Source organism: Podospora pseudoanserina, chromosome 6 (genome assembly GCF_035222485.1).
Source record: "Podospora pseudoanserina strain CBS 124.78 chromosome 6, whole genome shotgun sequence".
NCBI lineage: Eukaryota > Fungi > Ascomycota > Sordariomycetes > Sordariales > Podosporaceae > Podospora > Podospora pseudoanserina.
In genome coordinates this window covers 571,377-597,420 of record NC_085925.1, presented here as the reverse complement: position 1 = coordinate 597,420, position 26,044 = coordinate 571,377, and the positions used below count along the sequence as shown (strand labels likewise).

The window sequence follows — 26,044 nt, the reverse complement described above, 5'->3', positions numbered from 1 at the left end:
AATGAACTTGTTGATCCTCAACTTTTGAGGCTCTACAGATCGGCGATGCAAGGTCAGTTGCCCTTGAATCGTCGAGGCTACAGTGTGTCCACACCCTCTTTTGCCCATCCTGCAGGCAGATATGGTGTTGGCGGCTGAAGCTGCGGCGTATAAGGCTTGGTATACGAGAGCCAAGAGTTGTTCTCTTTACCAATAGAGCTTGTTGGGACTTAACAGCAAGTCTGATGGCATGCTGAACCGGTTTTTTTCGACATATCAGCCCATACCCCTTATGCTAGGCATAACTAGATGCAGGAACGGTCAACTTAGAGTCAAAGGGAAGAAGTTTGTCCAAGGCTTCAACTTAGGCTGGCGGATTTACCAGCTGAAAAATCAACACTGTAGATCCCAACACTTACTCCTTACTATTGGCCCCAATAACCATCCTCCTCCTGCTCAGCAAATCCCCCAGATGTCAATCAATGACTATCACCTCCCCATAACCTGCCACCCACAAGACTGGTTATGCCTAACTGACACTCGCCTAGCAAATTCTCCGATCGATCATCGGAAAGATTCACCGCTTCAGATTTGCCAACTGAATCTTTCCAGGTTCGGGCACCCTGGTGGTCATTCAGCCCACGCATTAGTTTTCTGCAGCAGTGAACCAACAGCCGTTAAGCCTCCATGCGCCGGTGCAACGGCGACGGTCAACCAACAGGCAAACGTGCCGTAGTGCCGTTGTTTCCGGGGAAGCTGTTTTGCCTCAGCGGCGCAGTCCAGCTACAGCCTTACTTCTGTTGTAATCCCTTCTCGACACTCGTGGCGGATATGCAGGCGCTTTACTAGAACCAGCCAGCGGTTTTTTTTCAGAAGTGTAAAAGCTTTGAATACCAAGACGATCAAAACTTGATTTTCCCAGCAATAAAGAGAGGAATCGTCGGTAGGAGGATTCAACCCCACACTCGGGGAGGCTCCTTTGGGTTCATTGTCAGGGGTACAGTGGGTTGTTTTTGGAGGACACAAGATCTTTTTTTGCGGGGAGGTGGGAGGGGGGTGAAGAAGGTGAGAGTGACGTCAGTTGTTGATGTAGAGGTTTGATTGACAAGGTAGAGGGAAGTATCACCGAGAAATTTGACTGTAGATGTTGTGAAGTTGCGGACGAGGCTTGTGACCGGGTTGGGAGTGTGATTGAGAAGGGAGGGAAATCATGGCCGGAAAGCCTTGGTGTGATACCTAGAGTCTGGGTCTCAACAATCAAAGAGAGATGGCCGAAACGGAACTATAAGACTATCGACCGCCTCTCTCCCTCATCAAAGATTCGGACCTTGTCATTATACTCCCTCCAGACCATCTATCCCCTTCACCTACAGTCATCATAACTTCAACAAACAACAAAAATGAAACCCATCACCCTCCTCCCCGCCCTCCTCCCCCTCACCCAAGCCACCCCTTCCTTCCCCCCTCCAGCAAGCCCCAACCCCAGCTGGCACTCCCTCACGACCCGCCAAGCAACCGAAATCCCCCCCAACTCCCTCTACCTGATCGAGTGGTGGCCCGACGGCTGCGGCAACGGCAACGGGCAGTCACTCTCCGGAGGGGAAACCACCCTCGCCGCCTGCGTCAACGTCAACTCCCTCTGGGACGAAGCACCCCCCGACAACGCCGCCGTCCGGTTTCTCTTCCCGGAAGACGACCCCCGCACGTTCAAGTGGAGACTTTTTGGAACGCAGGACTGCTCTGAGCAGATTGAGCTTGGGGAGGGGAACAGCGGGATCTGCATCAATGTTCCTAATGTGCAGAAGGTTGGGGCTGTGATTGTTTTTACGGAGGGGTAGAGGAGGGAATTGGGAGGAGGAGATGTTTGGGTTGGTGTAGGGGGGTTGGGATTGGAATGTCACTGATTTGAATATTGGGGGGTTGAATTTAACGTGACGGGTCTGGAAGAAGTGTTGTGTAAATGAGATTGAAATATTGTCCTAAACATTTACCTATCGCGGGAGTGTTGAAAATGAGTTCAAGTGGAAAGCAAGTAAGGTATCTCTGAGCTAGCCTGAATAATTCCATCAGCAAACACAGAAACATTCAACCCGACCCATCAGCACAAACTCCCCTATCCTTCCCCATATTTTCACCAGCTTTCTCCCTCAGCCTTATGCACCCTTCCCGCCCGTCCCGTTCACGCGTATAAAACCTCCGAGTAAAGCTAGCGAACAGGCACCTGAATTCAGAGAGGCCACCTCCCCTTTTGGCAGCCGATGAACCTCGATCGTCGATGCGATATGTTCGTTGCTCGTGGCTCACCGAGATACCAGCAACACTATACCCACGCCGCAAATACATACGGCGACACACCGTCATAGACATCGCCTCTTGTCTTACATCCAGGGTTGGGTTCCCTAGCTGATTCATCCACTCGGATCTCAAACCTTGGCTTCCCGGTTACACAGCTACAACGTCGCAACGGCCCAACTCGGACATAACATGCACGTCTGTCTCAGTGATGCTTGCCAGGCCCGGGTGGTCGGCAGTGCTCGAGGTTGAGAATGTTTGGGTCTGCATTGTCTGTTGGTGCTTTGATTCCCAGCAATATACATAAAGGTCAAAGCCGTTGAAAATCTTGGCTTGGCTGACGTCGTTTCGAGCAGAAGGATTCCTAGGCCATCATCACTGCTCCCTTTCAACCACACCAACATTCGCCGTTTTACTCGATCAGAAAAAGAACACAAACCGAATGATTCGACAGTAGGCAATGGCCCTAAAGAGAAGGTTGCACTTTTCCCTCAACTGTGACCTCCACAAACGGTGAACCCTGCCACTCTGTTTGTAACAAGCCTGTCAAACCTTTGGTCGAAGGATGCATTGCCGCTCGCACTGCCTGAATATCGACTTGGCTGACGACTGAGAGCCCTGTGTGCCTTTGTCGAAGTTTGACTGAGGCTCTGTTGAGGATAAAAGAGCCCAGCATCCAGTTGGGTCCATCCCAGGGTAGCTTATCAACATGCACCTCAAATCAAGAGACGCCGCAGTGAAGATGCATTCTTTCTCCAAAGCAACGGCACTAGCCGCCGCCAGTCTCCTGACGCTTGCATCTGCCCAAACCCGTCTTGAGATCGCGGAACAGGCTCTCCAAAACCCAAACGCGACTCGAAACATCACCTTCAACCCGTACCCCGATGTCCTTCCGCTTGCTGATCTCGAATGGACATGGCGTATGTTTACCACCTTGTCTCCAACATAAAAGTGGTATACTAACAAGCGTTGCTCGTAACAGGGGTCAACATAAGTGACAGCCTGACCGACCCATTCAACAACAGGTCCGATGACTTCACCGTCCGCACCTCGTACGACTTGACATGGGGAGGTGCTCCTCGAAACAGCACTCTTGCGGAAGCCCTTCCCGAACTGGGAAACAATTCATTCTGCACCGTTCAGTTCCTGCTGACAGACCGTGGCTGGCCAGCCAACATCACCAACCTCTGGACTGACGAAGATACGGATGACACTTCCTGTGTTCCGATTTTAGGCCCGGACTGTGTCAACTCCATCATCAGAAGCACAGGCTTGAACAACGGTGGACCTTGCCAGAACCCTGGTGGGACCTGGACAGATGCACCAGAGTGTGCTTCATCTCTCGGGTACATGGCCGACTCAAGACTGCTACCTGGTCGAACGTTTGTGGATCTCAGCAAGGCAAGATCCGGGTCAATGTTTTTCTCCCTGCAGAGCGACGAGTACTCTGATCTCGACAACGAGACCATATACGAGAACTATCACAATGCCATCCACATGATGCTTGTCAACGCACCTGTGCAGTTGGTAAGGTCTCTCAACGGCGGCTTTCCCACTGATGCCCCGAAGAGACTCCTGTGCATGAGAGTCAACACCTCGCAAAGGGAAGTTGACGATGACGAGGACGGTAATGATGGCGGTAATGGTGGCCATGGGGGCGATGGTGGTGATGGCGGTGATGGAGGAAATGACAATGAAGAAGGAAACGAAGGTGGTAATGGAGGTGGTGGTGATGGAGGAAATTCTGCTGGCCGAGATGCCGCCAACTGGTGGATTATGACTGGGGCTTTGTTGATCACCGCTGTAATTGGGGCTGCTTTTTAAAAGCAAGAGAGATGATGTATGTTATGTGTTTAGTCTCGAGCATTCGATGAAACTGAGTCTTTGTGCAATACACTTTACCACTCTCTGCTTCGCTGTTGGTGCTGCTGTTGGATCGTGAGACTTGTTGAAACCATGAGCGAACTCGCGCGCGGCATGATCCCATTGGCCGCAATGATCATATGCATAAAATGTGGTCTGAAAGCTTCGCGAGATGCCTGTGGAATACTTAGGTATTGCTGAATTGAAGACACAATTGTAAGTAGGAAGAGGGCTTGTTTTTTTTTTTTTTGGGGGTAATGAGTTGAATGTCAAAAGCAAAGACCTTCTGGGAGGATATAAAAAAGATAAAATAGAAAAATCACAAAAGCAAACGCTGAAAGCCAAATGTGCTGTGTGGTGAGTGGTTACGAATCGAACCTAGGTCCTTCGCTCGAAGAGCAGAATGTAATACCGCTATACTACGCACGCCACGAATATGGGCGCCCGGAATTCAAATCAAATAGTGTGGCCTGGTCTTGTGTTCGGTCTTGGTTCGTATTGAGTGTGATGAAAGTGGCGTTACTCAACCAGACTTGTGTGAACCTAAAACTGGTGGATGTCAACCCTTGAATATCAAGAGCAGCTGCCGGTACCATCGGGTAGAGTCACTGGATTATCCCTTTCTGAGCGCCTTGCCGTCGGATATTTCGAATGACGAAACTCGTGCAGACTTGTCGACATCTGCTACTATATCATCGGAACGTTGCGACGGATGGGGCCGCGTGAAGGAGCCGTTACATTCCGTGTCGGTCCCCAACAGACAAGAACACGCAACGGGTCAGACTGAGGGGCATTCGGGCATATTGAACTCGCATCATGCCGAACGTATTCAATAGCGACTGTAAATTGTCTCGTGGGGGCTTCAGACCGGTCGAAGGATATGTATGTGTGGGCTGAACGTGGCAAACTGAATACGGAGGGTCGGCTCGGTGTGCTAGGATCATTTCGCGTAGTCGTGTTGGTGGGAAGACGTTTGTTTGAATTGAGCTTGAAACCTTGAGGGGAAGTATACCGTCTCTGTAGTTTTCTTGAATAGGGTACTGTAAATGGCGATGGCTTTTCTTCGAGATTCTCGCCAACAAGATCAAAGACACAAGGTGAGTGACTGGCCAGACGCCTAACGTCCCGTGGGTCAAAGTGAAGAGCCGAGGCTTGTTACTCCAGGTATCCAACACCACGAGTTAGACTATCACCCACTCTGATCAGCACAGGTCAGCAAAGCGTGCGTGGGGGATGCCGTGAGCAGTTCCGCGGAGCAGATCACTGCACTCTGCAATGGCATGTTCCCGTCTGACACGGGATACCTTCGAGAGACTGGTACATCCAACTCGAAAGGGTGGACATGTGTAACAAGACGGAAGAATAGTCGCTTACCCCCACGTTGACCCCCCGTCTGCAGGCAAGCTGAAGTGCTTCTGCAGACTTTCCCTAGCCACAGGACTGGCCGGTGGTCTGGCCAAGGGGAGAGTGAGGGAGGCCGGGTGCTTGTCCCGCTCTCTTCCTGTTTTCTTTTACCCCATAGCGAAGCTGGACCCTGATCTTGTTGCCCAACATGCTGCTGTGGTTGGTTCAGAGCCGTGGGGAAGTCATGTCGGGGTTGATTCGTGCTGCGAGGCTGCCACACCACGTTCTCGACCACGCGTCGCAAGCCGCCAGCGAAGTCTCGTCTCGATCAATCAAGAAGAAGATGAAAGAAAGAGGAAGGTTTCAGCGGTCACCTAGCTGGTCAAGACTTTCAGGAAGGAGCCTGTCAGAGTGGGAAGTGCATTTCGGGAAGCGACGATGCCCACTGGATTTCCAGAGACACCTGGTTACCGTCGGGAGCGGGAAGGAGCAAAGAATTCAGGCCCATTAAAAGAAGGCCTGGAGTCATCCAGCTAGCATATTGCGTGATCGGGTCCCTGTGCGAACCATGAGCACCACCGATGACAACCAGCAGCAGAGACAACCACGCATATCGCTCCAAATTAGCAGTGTAACCTGCCTTAGCTGCGGGTCACACACCTGTCAATACCGCCATCAGGATATATCGTGAAAATTTTAAATGGGCTTTCCGAAAAAAAAAATCAATCAACACCGTTGATGTCGCCATTTCTGTCAGACTCACGGGTTCAAAGGGTCTTTCTTGGCAAACATTTAGAGATAGTGCACAGACCACATCCAAGGTGAACAGCTAGCCTCACCTCAGCTACACCGTAGGTAAAATTGTCGTCTGTTCTAGACGTTTCCAGTCTCCATCAAGCATCATGATTCAGTGGAAACACCAGCACATACAAGAATATCTCCATCGACAAGCCTCACCTGTACGGTAAATCATCCCAAGCCATTCTCAAACCTTAAAACGCCCCAAGCATCAAAAGAGAACCAAGCAACACATCTGCAACGGGAACATCCTGTCAGATCGATCACAATCATCACATCATTCTTCCCTTCTCACAACCCTCCTCATTCTCACTCCCTTCTCACCTATCCGAGAAGAAAGTGAGCTGCCCACTCACCCCAACCCACTGATGCGTCTCCGCCCCCAATTCTTCGCCCAACTACTACTAGCCAGAAGAGCACATTCCCATCGGACACTCTTGCCATCTTCATCATCGGCCTCAACTCAGCTACCCCACCATCACAACCACCTACTGCACCACCACCACCACCGCAGAACAATGTCCAGCACCACCACCACTAGCCCCGCCCCATCCGCAACAAGCACGCCACCCAACCCCGGGCGCTCACCATCATTCCATCAACCTTCAACAACACCAGCCGCATCTGCTGCCACACCCGCAGCAGCAGCCATTAGACCCGCCCATGTGGAAGAACAAGAAGACACCCCATCATCATCAACAACAACAGCAACCACTACCCATCAGGAGGACGACCCCACCGCAAATGTCGCAATCCCAAAACAACAACCACTTCCCGCCCTCCCCGCCCCCGGCACCGAGGAGACCGAAACCCCAGGCAAAACAACCACCGTCGTCGTAAACGGGGCCCCCATCTCCCTCGACGCCCTCGGACCAATGGTCGTCAACAGGGACGGTACCCTGGCCCGCATCGCCAACTGGCAGGAGATGTCCTCGTTCGAGAGGGAAAACACGCTTCGGGTCCTGGGAAAGAGGAACCAGTTGCGTTTGGCCACTCTACGTGGTGGTGATGAAAACAACACAGCAGAAAAGAAAGAGTAGTAGAATAGTGTTCAACAATCAATGTGATCATGATATTTTGTTATGACTTTTGTATATTTATATTCCTCTTGTCGCTATATGTGCGCTACCCGACCATCCCATTCATCAACTTCGTAAAAATATTCATATAACTCTTGTATCCATGTGAAATACAAGACATCATACGACCACCAGTGTTCTGTAACTGCCTTGTGGTACAAAGTGATGATGATGAGATCTGTAGCTTGCAAGCTTCGTAAAAACACCAAAAGCAAACAGTACTAAACAAAATCACCCCTCCGTTCTTTTCCCTCCAGCCTTTCAGCTGAAATCCCACCCACTCCCTACTCCTCCCCACCCCCCATATGATTGCCTTATTCCCTTCCGCTTTCCCTTAAAGCTCCAGAACACCGGAAACCCAAGGTAAATGGACCAGGTATAAAGAAAAAAGCAAGTCGTAAAATCAGACAAGACCAAAACAAGAAACAAAAACAAAAAAGACCGAATAATTCGAGATGAAACGCCTTCGATGATTTGAATGATGATGATGATATGGTATATCCGCAGCAAAAAGGGCCTCTCCAATCCCCCACCGTTAAACCCCTCGCTGATGAAATGACTCGAAACCGGAAGAGCCCAGATAAGAAAACCAGATTATGATATCTTTATCACCAAAGAATACCTCAATCCTTCCTCTTGGCGGGCGACTTGTCCGAGTCATCAACGGCGGTGGTGGAGCTGGCAGCGCTGATGCTGTCCTTGATACCCGAAGACGACGATCCTTTCTTGGCTTCCCTGGCCGCAAACTCCTTGAAGAACTTCTCGAGAATGTCCTGCTTGTCGCCGTGTTTCTCCGTCACGAGCGACTTGAGCCACTTGTTCTCCGTCTCGAGGGCAGAGATGCGTCCTTCCAGCATGGTAACCTTCTCCGTCATCTCCTTGGCCGACTTTTCGAGGGCCTGCTCCCTCTGCTTCTTCTTGATGCGGAAGCGTGCGCTGGCGGCCGTGTTGCGTCTCCTCTTGTCCTCCTCAGCGGCCATGCGCGACGCGTCTTCGAAGCTCAGGATGCGGTTCGGGGGACTAAGCTGTTCAGTGGCTTTGCGCTTCTCGCCCCCGATTACGGGAGCTGCTACAGTGTGAACATACCCTGGCTGGTGCTGCTGGGGGACTGGCGGGGCATAGGAGGATTGGGGGGTGGGCTGGATGGGCTGCAGGTTGCCTAGGTTGTCTGGGAAGGCCGGGACCGCGGGCGAGGTGTAGTTGCTGCCAAAATCACCGAAGCTGTAGTCGCCTGGAGACATGGTGCCATGGTCAGCGAGTGAACAACAATATCAATACAAGACGTAGCCAATTGCACAAGTACAAGATAAAAGAACAGGCTAGAGTGACGGACAGCGCCGCCGACGGGAAGGGCGGAGATCCAGGGATATTGAGCCAAACGGCGGAGCGGTCCCAAACGGGCCACTGATGCCCCAGTGTCGATGGTGCAATCCCCCAAAAGTCACGAGAAATGGCATCATCGCGAGCATCGACGATCATTTGTCAGCCCCATATAGGCAGGCCCAAGCATCGCCCAGGGACTTCGTGCTTCCCAACCGCATGCACCTCGAAGCCGGCCAATGGTGCAGCCTTCCAATCACAAGCCGCCCGCAAAACATGGGGGCACACTCGCCATGAGCGAGAGAGTGGGGTGCGAAGCACTTGCTCGATCTGTGATAAGACGAACCGCTCTCTGTGGCCCTGTCACCGCCCCGAGACTGCAGCCTTTTCCATCTTCCCGCTGCTTTCCGGTTGCGACATAGCCAGGTGATGTATTCAGCACTTGCTGAGCGGGTTGGCTGTTGAAGGGGTCTCGTAGAAGACAGGAGGAAACTGAAACAACCAGCCAAAACAACTCAAAGTCCTCCACCACCAAACACCGCAGCACCATGATCAACCCCTGCCAATATCAAGATTGAAACCAACAAAGAAGCATATGAAAGTGAAAGAAAAATACCAAAATTGACGGAGTAAAGCCACACTTACCTGGGATGGAAAAATCAGAAAAGCCAAAGTCACCCATGATAGAGTCGGCCGACGTCAACTCCTCGCTTGGTGATGTTTGTAATGTGTCGGGCTTGACAGGTGGCGCCTGGTAGTCGGTGTTCTGGCCAGTCTCAAAGTCGAAGAACTGAGTGTTGGTAAAGAGCGCAAGGTCCTTGGCGAGGTCTTCATCCGTGATGAGCGTCTCCTCTACCACGCCGCCATCTTGGTTCAATTCACGGAGATATTGGGTCACATTGACACCTCTCCGCGCGCTGGAGTAGGCCATGGCGATGTTTAATTTCTCTCTCTTGTCAAACGTCGAATAAAAGCTCCAGCACGCGCGCTCGCGGGGGTTATTGTCTGAGGGGCGTTTAGGAGTCTTTGGTCGTCGAGTGGAATTGGTGATTGCGAAATCCGTTCCTTTGAGATTTAGACAATTGCAAATATGTCGGCAGGTGGGCGGTGGGCGGGAGACAAAGGGTCGGTCGAGGGGAGGTGAATGAGGCGGGGCGTCCTTCGGTGGCCGGAGAACAAATCGGCACTCGCTTCGGCTTCAGTTCCTAAAAGGAAGCGAGCGTTGTACGGGCGAGTCAGCGTCTTTGGCTGAAACAAAGAGCTAGACGGGTCGGTGGATGTAGGGCAGTGAGAGCTAGCTGGGAGAGGGGGCCCTCTGCTGGCGATGATGGCCTCAAGTTGGGAGCCAGTGTGTTGCTGAAGTGGAAGAGTGATGGAGACTGGACATGAGAACAGTTCAAGAAATCGGCGCCCGGGCCAGTGGGAAGACAGTCGGAAGACAGCGCTCAACGTGGATTTGGTGGGATAACCCTGGTGCGCTTCCCACTATACCCACGGTCCGATGGTCGCTATTAGTCAGAGGCACATTGACTCCCACGCTCTCGGTAGCCGAGACCCAAATTGCCCGAGTGCCCCTCTCTTCAGACGGACAGGACTCCAATCACTGCTAAGAACCACGCGCTTGCAGACAATTTTTTGCATTTCCATCACGAACCTGCGTTAGCAATTCCGCTCCTACTGAAACCTTCAGTCTCTTCAGTCTCAGGGCCTTCTTTTCTTTGTGCCATTGACCCTATCACGACAGGTACAGGAACGTGTTTTCCCCGCCCTTTCTTTGTCTGTGCCTGACTCGACGGTTAATCATTCATCATCACTGACCGTGCCAAGAGCACAATGCTTGTTGATCTCCATCCATTTCCACTTGAAGAGAAGGGGCAGAATCGGAGCAGGCCGGGGCTCATTTTTAAACGGTTGTCTTGGTGGGGACAGTTTGCCACGCTCTCACTCGGCAATAGAGCCCTGGATCTCAGCAGATGCTGACAAAAGCTCACAACTGAAGATTTCAGAGGGAAACGATCCGGAATTCCAGGAAGGGTAAAACGCACGTGAAGGAGGGTTCCCACTCACTTGGCTCCCACCTGTCTCCGCGTGCTCCGATACTCGGCACCCCGATACGTGGCTCGGCAACGTCAGCGGCTCGATATAGACGCTTGCCCCTTCCTATCGTCTAAAATCTTTTAATGGTAGCTGTTCTTTTGGTCGGCGTTTTCTTCTTCAGAATCCATTGTGTATTACCGTTCATCTAGAACCATCAAAAGAGGAAAACGCTGATGAGACATGTCAGAAGCCAAGATATTGAGGTGTGCGGGGTGCGTGGGCGCTGTGCCGTTGTGATTTTGCGGGGTGAAGCTCACCTAGGTAGAGCACGGGCCACACACTGCGGTCCAGACCACCATGTGACGCGAGAACGCGCTCCAACTGCCAACACGTTCTGCAAAACGGCGTGGGGGCTCTGGACCAGCTCAGCTCTGTAAATCAATTCCGGGTTTCTCGGCCTGGACCCCCCCCGAAGCTCGCCGGAAACACGGTGCGAGCGGATCCATTGTTGACGTTCGCCGGAACGGACCCTCTCCGGAACACCCCGGCTACGGCAACCCATTCTGTTTGCTTTCACGGAGCTCCATTTGTTTCTTAATCTCCAGCATCATCATTCATAAGCCTGAAGATGTCCCGAATATCAGTCCCTACCACAGCGCCTCTGCCCTCCTCTCTACGCGTCAACCCCTCCAGCACAACAGTCACCAAAATTCTTAGCCGGCTCTCACGCGCTTCTCTCATCTCTGTTGCCTTGGACTGGCTAGACGAGGACAACCTATCTCTAGCCACCCCCTACCTCCGTCCAGACCAGGACGACAATGAAGAAGAAGATGACGGCGACTTCTACCCCCCTGCCTCATCCCCGGAGGAGCTCCGGGAAGAGTACCTCTCCCTCCAGAATCGTAAAGGCTCCAAAAGAGATGTCCTAGACAGAATCACCACAGGCGACTGGCGGCACGGGGTATCGCTCTACCAGCTCGCCATCGCAGACCTGCAATACCTCTACGACCACCCAACCTCCCAGAAATGGTCAGCCTATAACATAGTCCCGCTGAAAGCACCAAGAGAGGACGACGACGGCGAGGTGCAGCCGCTGGAAGCCGACAAAACATCACTAACCATACCAAGGTTTCACCCTTCGTTGTTTCTCAAATCGCTCCAGGCTCAAATCCTGCCTGATATCAAAGCACACTACAACCTCGACCGTCACAAGACGCTTCCCTTGCTGATACTGAGGATCTTTGTCATCGACTCCCCCTACAACACCCCTTTGTCCCTATCCTCCAATGGCAACATGGACACTGGCTCCAAGACGATACTCATCGCCTTCCCGGATGGCTCACCAAATATTTTCATTTCTAAACCCACCTCTACCGGCCCGACAGGGGCGTCAGAATCGAAATCGCTTGGGGCGCTGCTGGCGGAGGGGATACCAAAGGCGCTGTCACTGCCGAGGCAGAGGGTCACGCTGCAGAGTACTTCTTTGACGACAAGAAATCTGGAGGGGTTGCTCGATCGAAGGGGCGCGACGAGAGGCAATGCGGCAGGTGGTGGGTGGAGTATCTATGCGGATGAGAAGGTCAAAGAGTCCCCGTTGAGTACTGTTTTGCCTAGCCCACCGTTGAGCGATGCAGCAGAGGAGGAAGAACAAGGGAATGGCGATAAGAAGAGGAGGGAGAGACCGACGGTGGAGGAGAGGGTGAATAAACGGGCCAAGCTGGTCGCGCAAGCTCGGTTTGGGGATACGGCACGGGTAGGAGATGGGAAGGGGGTGGAGAGGGTGGATTTGGTTATGGAGGATCCTTTCGAGATTGGGGGTGATGATGATGCTGATAGGATGGATATTGAAGGGGAGGATGACGGGGAGGAAGCATTCAGGCCAAATGTGAGGTTGACGTTTCATGGCAACCATGTCTTTGCGGGAATACGACAGTTGGTTGAATGCGGGGTCATAGATGGGGAAAAGATGCCGGGGTGGATGACGGGTGAGGAGGGTGTCACCATAGGGGCTGTGAGAAATGGCAGGATAAGAGGGCATAAGGGCTTTGGACTGTAGTGTTTTGAATATTCTGTTGTATACTATGAGTGAGCATTTGTATGGAGTTTGGGTGTATGGTAGCCGGCGGGTGTCAGCACAGAAAATAATACCCCTGGAATTCTGGAGAAACAATGAAATCTTTTTAAGCTTTCTATCGGCTTGTAGCTGTCATAATCAACTCAAAAAGGACCAAACACCTTGGCAGTGTTCTCCCATGCAGCTTCACACACCTCCTCCACACCCACCCCCTTGATCCCAGCCACAATCCTCGCAATCCGCTCAATGGTGCACGGCTCATTCCTCCCCTTGACCATCGCCCCCTCCTCCCACTTCTCCTTCTTGACAACCTTGAACCGATCAGGCACTTCGCTTTCCTTCTTCTGATTCTTCTTCCCCTGCGGCTGCTGTTGCTGCTTAGGCTTCTTGGGTTGTCGCTGGCTCTTCTTCTCCCCTTCCCCGCCAGCCTTGCCTCCCTCTACACCACCCCCCAACTCCAACTCAGCAGCCTTCTTCTCCAGCTCCTCCTGCGCTTTTCTTTCTGCCTCGATCTTTTCCTGCTTTTGCCTCTCCTCCTCCTCTAGCCTCTTCTTCTCCTCCTCTAGCTTCTTCTTCTCCTTCTCTTCCTTTCTTCTAGCTTCCTCAAACTGAACCAGATACTTCCACCCCTCATGCGTAGGCCTAACCTCACACCACGGACCATCCGTCTCAAGCATCATTTTGCTCAGGTCGATTTGCTTGACCACCTCGCAGTTTTCGACGGTCTTGAAACTGCACCCGTTGATGCCAATGTACAATCCCAGATCCATCAGCTCTTTTGCCTCTTCTATTGTTCCAGTAAAAGAGTGGACTACACCACCCTTTTGCAGCTTTTCAAGCCTAGGGCCAAACGCATCTTTGAGCAGACGAACAAAGTCCCCGTGTGCGGCGCGGGAGTGGAGAAAGAGCGGTAACTGAGGGGAGAGCGACGCCGCGAGTCTGAGCTGGGCGGCGAAGGAGTGGAGTTGTACTTCCTTTGAGCAGTAGTGGAGTCTGTCGTAGTCGAGGCCGAACTCGCCAAAGGCTATGAGGCTGTTTTTCGGAGCGGTAGTGATCAGGTCTTTGAGGTCGGAGATGATGTCTTCTGAGCGGGCGTGGTCAACGCCTTCGCCATCGAGGATGGGTTTTGTTGGGTCGGGCCCGCAGGCGGGGGTGTGCTGGTCGGCGGATTCGTCCTCGGATTGGGACTCGTCGTGGTGTTTGTGGTGGGAGGGGGAGAAGATGGAGGAGGAGCAGGGGTGGATTCCGGCTGTGGTGAAGACCACGTTCGGGAATTTGGAGGCTATTTTGAGGGCGTCACGGGAGGATTTGAAGGAGGAGCCGGTTACGAGGAGCTTGGTGCAGCCTACTTCTTTGGCTCTGTCGATGACACCCTGGAGGTCATCGGGGTGTCTTGATTTGCCATGGTAACGGCCGCGGAAGATGGGATCAGCGAGGTTGATGCCAATCTGATGAGGCGGAAATGGTTTATTAGTGGCTAGTCGATGAGATTAAATGATAAACTACCCACATCGATGTATCGCGGCTGGTATGTTGTGAGAGAGGCACCATTGGCCTGGGTTGAGTTGGACTCGGCCATTTTTGATCTGAGTGCAGGTGCTGCTGAGAAGTGATGTGCTGTTGCTCCGCTCGAGAGCAGAGCTCTTGTGAATATTCGTGCTGTTGATGAAGAACTCTTCAGTATCATACTCTCTCCAAGACTTATATCTCGAGAATCGATTTGACTCTAAGCTGGTCCTCAAGAGTCAGGCATGTCCTCATAGGTCGTCCTCACTGTGAGAAGAGGCTGAGTGAGCCTTGGCGGCCGTTTGAATGTTGACAGGGGTCACGCTGGCTAGTCCTAAAACGAGATGGACCCTTGGAAACGTGGCTTACTTAAGCCAAGCGATGAGACTGGGGTTTGAATGTTTTTGGGCTTCAATGCCATCAAGAAGAAGAAGCAGGTTCAACGCAGGGAAACACAGAGAAAATAATATACCGATACTGAGATTGATAATGAGGCTTGTCACCTGCCAAAATCTACATGCAGGGAGCCCTGAAATCCCGATCTTCCCAGGCAGCGAGACCTCGATGGTGGGGCAGATCGGATGGCCCCTGCGTCTGTTTAATGGGCAGCGGGGCACAGCGACGCGCCGGGCACCAAAATTCTGGTGTCCAACGCGTCCGACGCGATCCACATCCCGCCTCTCCTCTTAAAAGAAGATCGCGCAAAAGCAGCAAAGGCCCTTCCCTTCTCTCTTTTTGCATCCTCCACCCGCAACCGCCAAACCCACGAATAACTCCAAGGACTGTCTGGCACCAGCCTTGTTTTCTTTTTCGACAAAGCATCTTTGCCAGCAGCTGTGATTTATTGAGGGACTAGCTATACGGCACCCTCACTTTTGCCATTCTCTATACCCACCAAATTTGGCCGCCTTTGTTCTCTACACAACCGACGCCATGTACGTCAAGAAGCGTGGTATGTTAACCCTCGAACTCCTACGAAGCCATTGGTGATGCTGATTTCAAGCAGATGGGCGCCAGGAGCGCGTTCAGTTCGACAAGATCACAGCCCGTGTTTCAAGGCTTTGCTATGGGCTTGACATGGACCATGTTGATCCTGTTGCCATCACTCAGAAAGTCATTTCCGGTGTGTACGGAGGCGTCACAACAGCTCAGCTCGACGATTTGGTAAGCTAATCTCACCTTGATCTTTATCTTAACACTCGACTCTAACAACTCTTTTCTCAGGCCGCCGAGACTGCCGCTTACATGACCGTCACCCACCCCGACTATGCTATTCTCGCCGCCCGTATCGCGGTTTCCAACCTTCACAAGCAGACCAAGAAGCAATGGTCGTCAGTAGTCAGCGATTTGTACCACTACGTCAACCCAAAGAATGGCCGCCCTTCGCCCATGATTGCCAAGGAGACATACGAGTGCGTCATGAGGCACAAAGACGACCTTGACTCGGCCATTGTCTACGACCGTGACTTCAACTACCAATACTTCGGCTTCAAGACACTGGAGCGCTCATACCTTCTCAAGCTCAACGGCAAGATTGTTGAGCGGCCACAGCACATGATCATGCGTGTGGCTGTCGGCATCTGGGGAGACGACATTGAGCGTGTCATTGAGACCTATACCTACATGTCCAGCAAGTTCTTCACGCACGCCTCGCCAACTCTCTTCAATGCCGGTACCCCCCAGGCTCAACTATCGTCATGCTTCTTGGTCGACATGAAGGATGACAGCATTGACGGCATTTACGATACCCTCAAGACTTGCGCTATGATCTCCAAGATGGCTGGTGGTATTGGTCTCAACATCCACCGCATTCGTGCCACTGGTTCGTACATTGCCGGCACCAACGGCACCTCCAACGGCATTGTCCCCATGCTTCGCGTCTTCAACAACACCGCTCGCTACGTCGATCAAGGTGGCAACAAGCGCCCCGGCGCCTTCGCTATCTACCTCGAGCCTTGGCACGCCGATGTGTTTGAGTTCCTCGACCTCCGCAAGAACCACGGTAAGGAGGAAATTCGCGCTCGCGACCTCTTCCTTGCCTTGTGGATCCCTGACCTGTTCATGAAGCGTGTTGAAAAGAACGGAGAGTGGACCCTCATGTGCCCCAATGAGTGCCCCGGCCTTGCCGACTGCTACGGCGAGGAGTTTGAGGCTCTGTATGAGAAGTATGAGAAGGAGGGCCGTGGCCGCAAGACGATCAAGGCCCAGAAGTTGTGGTATGCCATCCTCGAGGCCCAAACCGAGACTGGCAACCCCTTCATGCTGTACAAGGACGCTTGCAATCGCAAGAGCAACCAACAGAACCTTGGTGTGATTCGCAGCTCCAACCTGTGCACTGAGATTGTTGAGTACTCGGCTCCCGATGAGGTTGCCGTCTGCAATCTTGCCTCGCTCGCCCTTCCTCAGTTCGTTGACTATAACGAGGCCAAGTTCGACTTCAAGAAGCTCCACGAGGTCACCCAGATCGTCGTCCGCAACCTCAACAAGATCATCGATGTCAACCACTACCCCGTCAAGGAGGCTTACAACAGCAACATGCGCCACAGACCCATTGGTCTTGGCGTTCAGGGTCTTGCTGATGCTTTCCTCGCTCTGCGCATGCCTTTCGAGTCAGCTGAGGCTCGCGAGTTGAACAAGCAGATCTTTGAGACCATCTACCACGCTGCTTTGACCATGTCGTGCCAGCTTGCCAAGGAGCAGGGCACCTACTCCACCTACGAGGGCTCTCCCGTCTCCAAGGGCATCCTTCAGTATGACATGTGGAATGTGAAGCCCAGCGACCTCTGGGACTGGGATGAGCTCAAGGCCGAGATCAAGAAGAACGGCGTCCGCAACTCGCTGTTGGTTGCCCCCATGCCGACGGCCTCCACCTCCCAGATTCTGGGCAACAACGAGTGCTTCGAGCCCTATACTTCCAACATCTACCAGCGCCGTGTGCTTGCCGGCGAGTTCCAAGTCGTCAACCCCTGGCTTCTAAAGGACCTCGTCGATATGGGTCTCTGGTCTGACAACATGAAGAACCGCATCATTGCGGAGGGTGGCTCCATCCAAAACATTCCCAACATCCCGGCCGACATCAAGGCCCTGTACAAGACCGTCTGGGAAATCTCTCAGCGTACCATCGTCCAGATGGCTGCCGACCGTGGCGCCTTCATCGATCAATCCCAGTCGCTCAACATCCACATGCGTGATCCCACCATGGGCAAGATCACTAGCATGCACTTCACTGGCTGGAAGTTGGGTCTCAAGACTGGCATGTACTACCTCCGTACCCAGGCTGCTGCGCAGCCCATCCAGTTCACCGTCGATCAGGAGGCCCTCCTGGTGCAGGATAGTGCCGTTGCCAAGACATCATCCGGGCTTAAGAAGCGCGCTCCTCCCGGCAGCTACATGTCGTCCCCCAGCGCGGTCCCCCGGCCCATGGCCTTTGTGAAGGATATCCCCAGTGGTCTCAGCAACGGCGCTCCCACCACCCCTCCTCCTATCAAGACCCCCACCGCTGGTGAGGTCAAGTCACGTCCTCTGGCATCGCCAGCGAAGCCTCCTCCGTTCAAGGCGGACGTTCCGGAAGGTGACAGCCCCAAGGCTCTCCCCACTGAGCCGGCTGAGAAGCCCAAGGAGGAGTCGCTCGACGCTCCGGCTGCTGAGGTTAAGAAGGAGGCGGAGGACAATGATGACGAAAGCAAGGAGCGTGAGGTGGACATTTATTCCGAGGCAGTGCTTGCTTGTAAGTTGAATTCTCTCCGTCATCTCCGAACTTGACAACAGATGCTAACTGTGACGTTACAGGCAGCATTGAAAACCCCGAGGCCTGCGTGATGTGCAGCGGTTAATCATTTTCTTCTTTTCTTTTCTTCTCAGCGAGGTTGAGATTATGTGTGTATACATGAGCGAGAGCAAAGCAAGCATGGCGGGAATGCAGTGTGACGACGGACAGAGTAGATGAATTGCACAGAAACGGGAGGTTGGGGGCGTACATGGACCGGTCATATGAGGGATGAAGGATTGTAATATTTGGGAGCTTTTTTCCCTGGTTTGGTTTTTTTGTTTTGTATCATGTCTTTTTGTTGTACCTGGTTTACACAAAGGATAGTAAAGAGTGCGGGGCAAAAGTGATGTTGTGTGTGTGTGTGTGTGTGTGTGTGTGTGTGCGTGTGTGTGTGTGTGTGTGCGCGGTTGGCTTCGCCCGTCCTGTTATTTGCTTTTTTCTTTTTTTATTGCATGGGATAACGGAGCGTTGCACACACCATCTATACCCAGGCACAACACAACAAATATTACACATACACTTACAGCGCTGAGGGAACAATCAAGAGGAGAGAGGGGTTTTGATAGTAGTACGGAGTATGCCTGGATAAATGTATAGTGGGTGCTGCATCATCACTTTTTCTTGCATTGCTTCATGATTGACGAATGCCCCTTTTTACGCGCCGTTGACATCCGCATCATCATATCTGGGTTTCCGAGTTCCGGGTTACACTTTGTTCACGGGTAGGTGATTAAGAAACTTGGGAGATTCCATCGAATCTGTCTTATTGGACGGGTTGAGCAACCAGTCCAATTATATCTCTCTTTTTCTTCGTGTCATTGTCGGCAGACTCTTCCGCTTTGCCACTCATTTCAGGCTGGATGAATCAAATTCTGTGAACACAATGGGTGTGTGAGGGTTGTAGCCGCCCGGAGGACCGACACTCTTCTGTACTAGTGCTACGGTCTAAACACGAGGAGATTACTCTGGGAGTTGTGGTCACTTGGGATGAAATTTGTGTCTCAACGGTGGTGGTGGTGGTACAGAAGGGGCAAATTACGAATGAGGGAGCCAAAAGGTGGTGGTGGTGGTGGATGATGGTGGGTATGAATATATGCATTGCTGCTGCTGCACAGATTGATATGCTGTGGTTGTTGCAGCTCACTGCGTCGGTCAACAGTCGGTCAATGTCTAACCTGACCTGACCTGAGTTAGACCTTTTGGCTCACCTGATGAAGAAGCTGCGACACTGCAGCACATGCATACATATATCGTGACAGAGGGAAAGATCATCACCGCAGCAACACCCCGCAAATGTTCATCGCGGGGTTCTAATCGTCCTTTCAGTCGGATCCCATCACCAAAGACAAAAATCGGGTGACAAGAACGTGATGTCTCCCTTCTAACCTCACCGCTCTCTAGTATCAGTATAGCTTATTGACCGCCACACTCGGTCTCCATCCAGAAGAAGCACTCATATCAATCTGCCAGCACTCCATGCCAGCAGTAGTAGCGGCGCATCAAAACCAAATTCACCCCATGATCGTGCAAAATAATCGTGAAGCAACTCCATATCGGGGATACCCCCCCAACCCCTCCAAACCGAGCCCGGCCTAGGGATCACGGCGTAGTCTCCTGTTGGTCACGGGCCTAGCCGCATCAAGTAAAAGATCCTACCAACATCGGAAAACGGTCAAAACACAGCAAAATCAACCGCATTTTCGTGCAGAACCATCTGACGACTATTTCAAACCACCCCCCACCGCAGCAGTCAATCACCTACAACCACCCACAACCACCACTGCTTCCACCCGGCCCGGCCTGCGCAGTGGACAAAGATTTCAAGACTAGTGGCCATTGAATTGGCTGTTGAATTGGCTGGTGGTTTGAACTGGGTGGTGTGGGTGGTGGTGCCGTCTGAGTTGCAACCTCGCCCACGCAAAACCGCCTGCACACTTCAACATTTTCTTCAGCCGCAATGCATACAAAAGCATTGCTTACAGTAAATTACCAGGCTTCTGGCCTTCATTTTGCACCTATTTTGCTTCGATTTGACCAGGTTTTGGTCTTGCAATGTCTGTGGTTGTGTCTGTGAGCTGCCAGCTGTGTTTTTTGATGTTTTTTGACCAAAATGCTAAAATAGGTTAGGCCGGTGACCAACAGGAGACTACGCTGTGATCCCTAGCCAGGCTCCCCCCAACCACCTTTTAACACTATATTAGTGTACCTAGCTATCATGCAGGTGCAGAAAGAAAAAAAAAGACTGCAGGTCCAAAAGTAGGGTCATCACCTTATCCATACACTAGCTACCGTCTGTGCTACTAGTCTATCATCTCATCTCCTTCAGGCACAGATAGGCGTTGCGCTTTCAGGTACAGCACACCACACCCAGGCGAGATCTGTGCAAGAAAGGGATATTGCAACCTGCAGGTGGGTGTGATCCAAAATGCAAAAGAATTTGTCTAGAACAGATGGAGCATGGAAGAGGACTAACTGGTTGGGCAAACCTCACTCCTTAATATGAAAATGGCTCTCGCGTTGTGGTTCGATGTGTCCCAGGTTGGAAATGAAAAGAGATGTTGGACAGTGTATACATGTCAAACCTACCACGTGTGTCTGTCTGTTCCTCAGCTTCTTGCCTGATTGTGAGATGAGACGTAACCCTTTTCTTCCCCAGCTTGTTTCTCTCTCTGCCGTGTGTGTCGCCCCAACCAGGTCTGAGAGGAGTATGCATGTCTCAGTTTTCGGCACTGCGTTGACAACAATGGTTCCCGGGAGAGAGAGGGCGAGGGAGAGGCTTTCCTTTCCCAACCTTTACTCTCTCCTTCATCCTGATGTCCTGATCATGACGCTGCGGAAAACCGGCAACTGGTGATAATCCTGATTACCTCATTCCCACCCCATCCAAGACCACGGAAAGGAGTGAAACAAGATGTCAAAGTGGTAGACGAATGGAACATGCACCAAGAATCGTTGCGTTGCCAAGATTTTTTGGGCGTCTTGGGTTGTTCACCTTCCAGCCAACCAATGACAGAATATGGCGGGGTTGGCGATAGAAGAGAGAAAAAAAGAAAACAACAGAACGCCCCCCAATTACAGAACAAAGCTTGTTTTTGTTTGGTGGTTGATTGGGGGCTACGAATCATCGGCGAGGAAGAAAAGATCGGGAGAGGGAGTGATGCAGGCTCTGCAAGCTGACGTCGAAAGCCAAGGCTGGGCAGGCCAGAGGAAAAGAAAAAGACAGGGGTGAAGGCATTCGCCTATCGGTGAGCCGCGGGCCAGCGACAAGTCGGGTGGAGGTGGAGAGGAGATCGGTGTGTCCACCGCCCAACCTCACTTTTTCTTCAACATCATGACAGAGACTGCTGAGGGTTGGCCGTCGGTCGACCTTGCAAAAAATGGGGATGGAGTAGGCTTGTGACAGAGGCGAGAGGAGGGGAGGCATAAGGTAGTGGCAGGCACTATGGAAGATTCGATGCATAAATCCAGGAACAAGTGCATAAAAGACAAAACAGGAACAAAAATAATAATAAACAAGGTCGATGACATCGTCTGTCTGTCTGCTGGCTGCCCTGTGCTTGGGAGCTTGGCTGCGACCCTCCACCTTGATTTCCAGCTTCCCGCCCCGATCCCCTCCACGCTATCGCAGCTCTTTCCCAGCTGCTCTGGGGTCGGGATGCAGATGGACAGGGGGGTCATCCCTGCTCCTAGCTCGACTGCATCGCCTGATTGGCCAATAGGAAGCTGCCAGCGACCTTGCCTGCCCACACGTGCAGCCACGGCCGCGATCTGGATGAACCTCGTCTTCAAGGTTTTCCTATCCCAAGGAAACAAAAGCGAGATAACCAAAACAAAATTCCTCAGCAACGGGGAACCCGTGGAGGGTCTCGACTCTGGGCTATCGTGGTTATGAAAAAAGAACTAATGCCAGACTATGGTGACTGTGCATAATTCGGCGGAGTCTTCCTAATAACTTCATATCAGAGAGAGTGAGAGAAGGAAACACCAGCGGGCACCTGAGGCATCATGGGGCAAACAGATTGGTTCGTGAGAGGGCAGGGTGGCCGCGGTGTGTGTAGCCATGTGGGATGCGTCCTTCTCTTGCATATCGGGCCGTGATGTGGCAGGCAAGAGCCCCAATCCCGTCATGACACAGATTGGCGATGGCTGGTGGTTCCATCCCAGAGACTAAGCAAGTGCCGTGGAGAAGACAAACCCTGGTAAATTTGAGGGCTGGTGAGGTGTGTGGGCTTGGGTACTTTCCCGAGTGACGGAGGACGACCGACGGGACGGTTCCAGGTTGCTCTGCAAGGGCACCTGGCCTGGAGGGCTCCTGCCTTGCAACAATATAAGTCCTGCCGCCTGACGCACCACTCACCTTCCGTCTGCTTCCAACTTCCAAGCTCGTACAAGTCCCACCTGTCCTGGTCTGCCCTTCAAAACCACGACTCTTCGTCCTCTCTTCTCTCTCCTCGACCTTTTCCCTCAACAACAACAACAACAATCTTACAGAGCATCGACTTTTTTTGCGACTCTCCTAGCCAACCACCCCTTAAGCATCATCCTACATTGTCAGTACCTTACCCCCTTCTCTCACCTTCACTTGGAATCCCAATTCTGACTTGACTCTTCTTCGTCTGCAGTATTCCTAGGATCACATCCCCACCCACATCGCCAAAATGAAGTCCATCGCTACTTTCGTCCTTGCTTTCGGCGCTGCCTCCGTTGTGGCCCAGAACCAGTGGCCTGAAGGCTTCCCCGAATGCGGTGTAAGTGTTCTTTGTCCCAGCACTCGATGTCGTCACGCCACTAACCACCATGTACAGAAAACCTGTATCAGCAACATGCAAGGCAAGGCTGGTAGCGAGTTCTCCAACTGCGCTGCCGGTGATGCTGCGTGCCTCTGCGGAGCCGCCAACTTCCGCTGGGGCATCAACGACTGCGCCGACCAGGCTTGCGGTAACTCGGCTGTTGCCCAAGTTGTCAAGGATTACGGCGTCGCCTATTGCAGCTCTGTCAATGCTCCTACCGCCATCCCCCCTACCGTCTCGAATGTCCCTACTACCTCGGCTGATGCCTCCGCCACCACCACCCAGGGCTCTGAGAGCGCCACTACCACCGAGTCCAGTGATGATGCCACTCCCACTCCCGTCTCGACCCAGACTTGGACTTCGACCCTGACCTCTGATGGCGTCGAGGCTACTGCCACTGGCACCACTACCATTCTGGGCATCTCTAATGTTCCCGGTGCTACCTCGGTTCCCGAGACCACCCTCACCACCGATCTGCTCACCACCGTCACCGAGGACTCCACTACCTTCACCTCCACCGTTGGCCAGACCACCCTCACCACCAGCCTCACTGGCTCTGCCCTCAGCAGCGCTCTTAGTAGCCAGGCTGACGAGGCCACTCAGTCTTCCGATGCTAGCACCAGCACCAGTAGCGCCTGGGGTGCTCAAGTCACTGCTCCTCCCGCCCTCGGCTTCCTTGCCGCCGCTGGTATCGCTGCCGCTCTTCTCTAAGTTGTTGCACCATCAACGACGTTTTTTCTTTGATCGACAACGACATGGAGGACCAAAAAGGAAGATACGAGACACGATATCCCAATCTTAATGACTGGTGGCCGGCTTGGTTGCGAATGGAGCTCATGGGTAGTTAGACAAGAGCCCCAGTCCTCACTGGGTCTTGATGGCTGATTTTTTCTTCTTCTCTCATTTGGTGTGGTGTTGACGGTGGTGGTTCGGCAGGTGCTGTTTTTTGCTTGCTGGACATTGATTCTCTTGTACATATTGTAGGATTTGGGACGTTTATTTGCGGATATGATACCCCCACGACGGGTCGACATTAGTGATTTTACGCATGGCATGCATCTGAAGGGTTTAATGAGGCTACCCATGTAATAGATAGATAGTGATATGGGTGGGAATTTACGAAATATTCTTAATTTGGTTCTGATTTCTCTGTGAATTGTGTCTCCTTCATGCTCGATCCAACAGCTCTCGAGTCTCCAGTCAATGTTGACAAAACCAATGACATCATCGCCACATTTTCTGTCTAGTGATGGTCTCCTCTTCACCAGCAACAGCAACCCATGACGAATGCGATAGTGTCGCTTCTTGATTGTTGTATTCGACCACGAATAGCATGGAGAAGATGGTTGTGAAAATAAGGTTCGTCAGTGTGCCATCGGGTGACTGGAATGGCAACGAGGCTCTGCTGATGGCGTACTGACGGTAACGAGCCACAGGCACAGTTTTTCTAGCCACACCCTCACCACCGCTTTACAACGGAGGGGGATGAGCATGTTTCATGGAAGCAGGTGAGCAGTTTAAGCAGGCCAGGGCTCCTATCCTCGGTGGACCCTTTTATGGGGTTTAATTCCGTCGATGTGTAGTCTTTTGCAAGATTCCAAGCGGATCATGTTCGCCGTTGTGGCAATTGGAGAGCTCCACGTAAGTGCCACGGGTTGACCGGCTCATTTCTATTCTCTCATCCCAATGGGAGGTAGCTAACTCGAAACCAGCAAGGCAGGAGGACAACTGATGGGTTCGACGCGTAACAACTGGCGGACTCGGGAGGCAAAGACACCTGCTGGTTCATCGCAACTTTCCTGTCCACCGGTCAGGGTCATGCTCGGGCCATTTTCCGTCAGCTGCCCGGCCATGGTGTAGTGGTTTGGAGCCTTGCCGGTTGGGTCGTGTGTCGTTCGGAAATGTGACCGCACAGCGGTCAGGTGTACATACCATGGGTATTTGCTGGTATTTTCAAGGCTTATTGTGTCCCTTCGACCGCGTCAAGCACCAGTGCGAACCACACAAACTCGCACAAATTTTGACCGAAACTTACTCAGAGGAGGCCAAGGCCCAAGTTTCGTTCACGAACGCTACATTTTCGGCAAACGAGAGGAGCCCAACGGTAGGAGAAAGCCCGCCAGTATGGGAAAGCGCAGGGAGTAGTACTACGGCAGAGAGAAGGAGCACGGTAGAGAGAAGCACCACGAGTAGGATAAGCACCGCGAGAGGGAGAAACACCACGACAGGGAGAAGTGGTACAACAAGGAGAAGCATCGCGAGAGTGAAAAGCCAAACGGCAAAGAGAAAGCTGGGCCTTCCAGCACCGAGGACCCGTATGCCTTCCTGGCATGTTTCAACACGGCCTTTCTCAACGACGACTCCGGTTCTATGATGGGCTCACGCGAGAAAGAAGCCCGCAATGTCCTCAAGGAACTCGCACCGATCTGCACAGCTTATGATTCCGGTGGTGTAGACCTTTACTTTCTGAGTGTAATGCATTGGGATCGTGGAAAGCATTGGGATCGTAGAAAGCATTGGGGTTGTCGGCCCGAAGACTACCGTGGTATCAAGGATGGCAATCGAATCCTAGAGATTTTCAATACCGAGATTCAGCCCCAGTTTGGCACTCCTTACCGGCGCTCGCATCAGTGACATTCTCAAGCCTTATGTTCAACATCTAGAAGCCTTGTACAACTCCTCGCCATTTTCCGGCGACCCGGGGGTCAAGCCACTCAACTTGATCGTTGTTACCCACGGCTGTCCAAATGAGGGCCCCGACCCTAAGGGAATCATCAGAAACCTTGCCAGCCGGTTAGACCGAATCGATGCCCCTCCTCACCAGCTGGGGATTCAGTTCTTTCAAGTGGGGTCAGACAGGCATGCCAGGAGAGCACTGAGAGACCTGGACGACGGACTAAATGGTGTTAGGGATATGGTCGATGCGATTTCTTTCGACAGGCGTAGCTGGCTTTTTGGGGCTAAGAAGTTGACCGCTGTGGGAATCCTAAAGACCCTCAGGGGCTCTGTCAACAGAAAGCTTGACCGAGCGAAGACGAAGGAATTGTACGGATGGGGTTAACTTGACAAGAAAAGATGCCAATAAACGTAGAAATGGGGACAGTTAATGGGAATGGGTGCAATGCGGTCGCTGTTCACGGCGGATAGGAAGATTGAGGGAAAAGATTCTGTAAACGATGATGACCCATTGTTA

The 26,044-nt window shown here is 52.4% G+C and overlaps 10 protein-coding genes and 1 non-coding gene across 11 annotated transcripts; 7 read left to right on the top strand and 4 right to left on the bottom strand.

Annotated features, from left to right (window-relative positions):
* Positions 1-1,379: 1,379 nt before the first annotated feature.
* Positions 1,380-1,817, top strand: QC764_604507 (uncharacterized protein; the record flags this gene model as incomplete). The annotated part of the gene is made up of 1 exon (XM_062948959.1): positions 1,380-1,817. One exon carries the CDS (start codon positions 1,380-1,382, stop codon positions 1,815-1,817), a length of 438 nt encoding a protein of 145 aa, XP_062797175.1.
* An 831-nt stretch (positions 1,818-2,648) lies between these two features.
* QC764_604505 (uncharacterized protein) lies at positions 2,649-4,182 on the top strand. Its single transcript, XM_062948958.1, has 2 exons — positions 2,649-3,191; positions 3,254-4,182. Exons 1-2 carry the CDS (start codon positions 2,981-2,983, stop codon positions 4,093-4,095), a joined length of 1,053 nt encoding a protein of 350 aa, XP_062797174.1. The 5' UTR covers positions 2,649-2,980; the 3' UTR covers positions 4,096-4,182.
* A 310-nt stretch (positions 4,183-4,492) lies between these two features.
* Positions 4,493-4,563, bottom strand: QC764_0089470. The gene has a single exon. It is a non-coding gene; the product is annotated as a tRNA-Glu (tRNA).
* Positions 4,564-5,289: 726 nt separating this feature from the next.
* On the bottom strand, positions 5,290-5,688 carry QC764_0089460 (uncharacterized protein; the record flags this gene model as incomplete). Its single annotated transcript, XM_062940905.1, is given in 3 exon segments — positions 5,290-5,320; positions 5,509-5,642; positions 5,650-5,688. Coding segments are annotated over 3 exon segments (204 nt in total).
* A 956-nt stretch (positions 5,689-6,644) lies between these two features.
* Positions 6,645-7,316, top strand: QC764_604500 (uncharacterized protein; the record flags this gene model as incomplete). Its single annotated transcript, XM_062948957.1, has 1 exon — positions 6,645-7,316. The coding sequence occupies one exon, from the start codon at positions 6,645-6,647 to the stop codon at positions 7,314-7,316; it is 672 nt and encodes a 223-aa protein (XP_062797172.1).
* Positions 7,317-7,978: 662 nt separating this feature from the next.
* Positions 7,979-12,575, bottom strand: CYS3_2 (cystathionine gamma-lyase cys3; the record flags this gene model as incomplete). The annotated part of the gene is made up of 4 exons (XM_062948956.1): positions 10,743-12,575; positions 9,321-10,459; positions 8,442-8,586; positions 7,979-8,375 (listed from the first exon to the last, which is right to left on the bottom strand). Exons 2-4 carry the CDS (start codon positions 9,604-9,606, stop codon positions 7,979-7,981), a joined length of 828 nt encoding a protein of 275 aa, XP_062797171.1. The 5' UTR covers positions 9,607-10,459; positions 10,743-12,575.
* Positions 11,341-12,768, top strand: CHL4 (chromosome loss-related protein; the record flags this gene model as incomplete). The annotated part of the gene is made up of 1 exon (XM_062948955.1): positions 11,341-12,768. One exon carries the CDS (start codon positions 11,341-11,343, stop codon positions 12,766-12,768), a length of 1,428 nt encoding a protein of 475 aa, XP_062797170.1.
* A 161-nt stretch (positions 12,769-12,929) lies between these two features.
* QC764_604470 (uncharacterized protein) lies at positions 12,930-14,337 on the bottom strand (the record flags this gene model as incomplete). Its single annotated transcript, XM_062948954.1, has 2 exons — positions 12,930-14,234; positions 14,293-14,337. 2 exons carry the CDS (start codon positions 14,335-14,337, stop codon positions 12,930-12,932), a joined length of 1,350 nt encoding a protein of 449 aa, XP_062797169.1.
* Positions 14,338-14,759: 422 nt separating this feature from the next.
* Positions 14,760-18,687, top strand: RNR1 (ribonucleotide-diphosphate reductase subunit rnr1). Its single transcript, XM_062948953.1, has 5 exons — positions 14,760-15,244; positions 15,299-15,456; positions 15,517-18,019; positions 18,082-18,424; positions 18,447-18,687. The coding sequence occupies exons 1-4, from the start codon at positions 15,226-15,228 to the stop codon at positions 18,123-18,125; spliced, it is 2,724 nt and encodes a 907-aa protein (XP_062797168.1). The 5' UTR covers positions 14,760-15,225; the 3' UTR covers positions 18,126-18,424; positions 18,447-18,687.
* Positions 18,688-22,099: 3,412 nt separating this feature from the next.
* On the top strand, positions 22,100-24,013 carry QC764_604450 (uncharacterized protein). The gene is made up of 3 exons (XM_062948952.1): positions 22,100-22,611; positions 22,684-22,809; positions 22,867-24,013. The coding sequence occupies exons 2-3, from the start codon at positions 22,720-22,722 to the stop codon at positions 23,560-23,562; spliced, it is 786 nt and encodes a 261-aa protein (XP_062797167.1). The 5' UTR covers positions 22,100-22,611; positions 22,684-22,719; the 3' UTR covers positions 23,563-24,013.
* Positions 24,014-25,221: 1,208 nt separating this feature from the next.
* Positions 25,222-25,912, top strand: QC764_604440 (uncharacterized protein; the record flags this gene model as incomplete). The annotated part of the gene is given in 3 exon segments (XM_062948951.1): positions 25,222-25,334; positions 25,353-25,396; positions 25,515-25,912. The coding sequence occupies 3 exon segments, from the start codon at positions 25,222-25,224 to the stop codon at positions 25,910-25,912; spliced, it is 555 nt and encodes a 184-aa protein (XP_062797166.1).
* Positions 25,913-26,044: the final 132 nt, after the last annotated feature.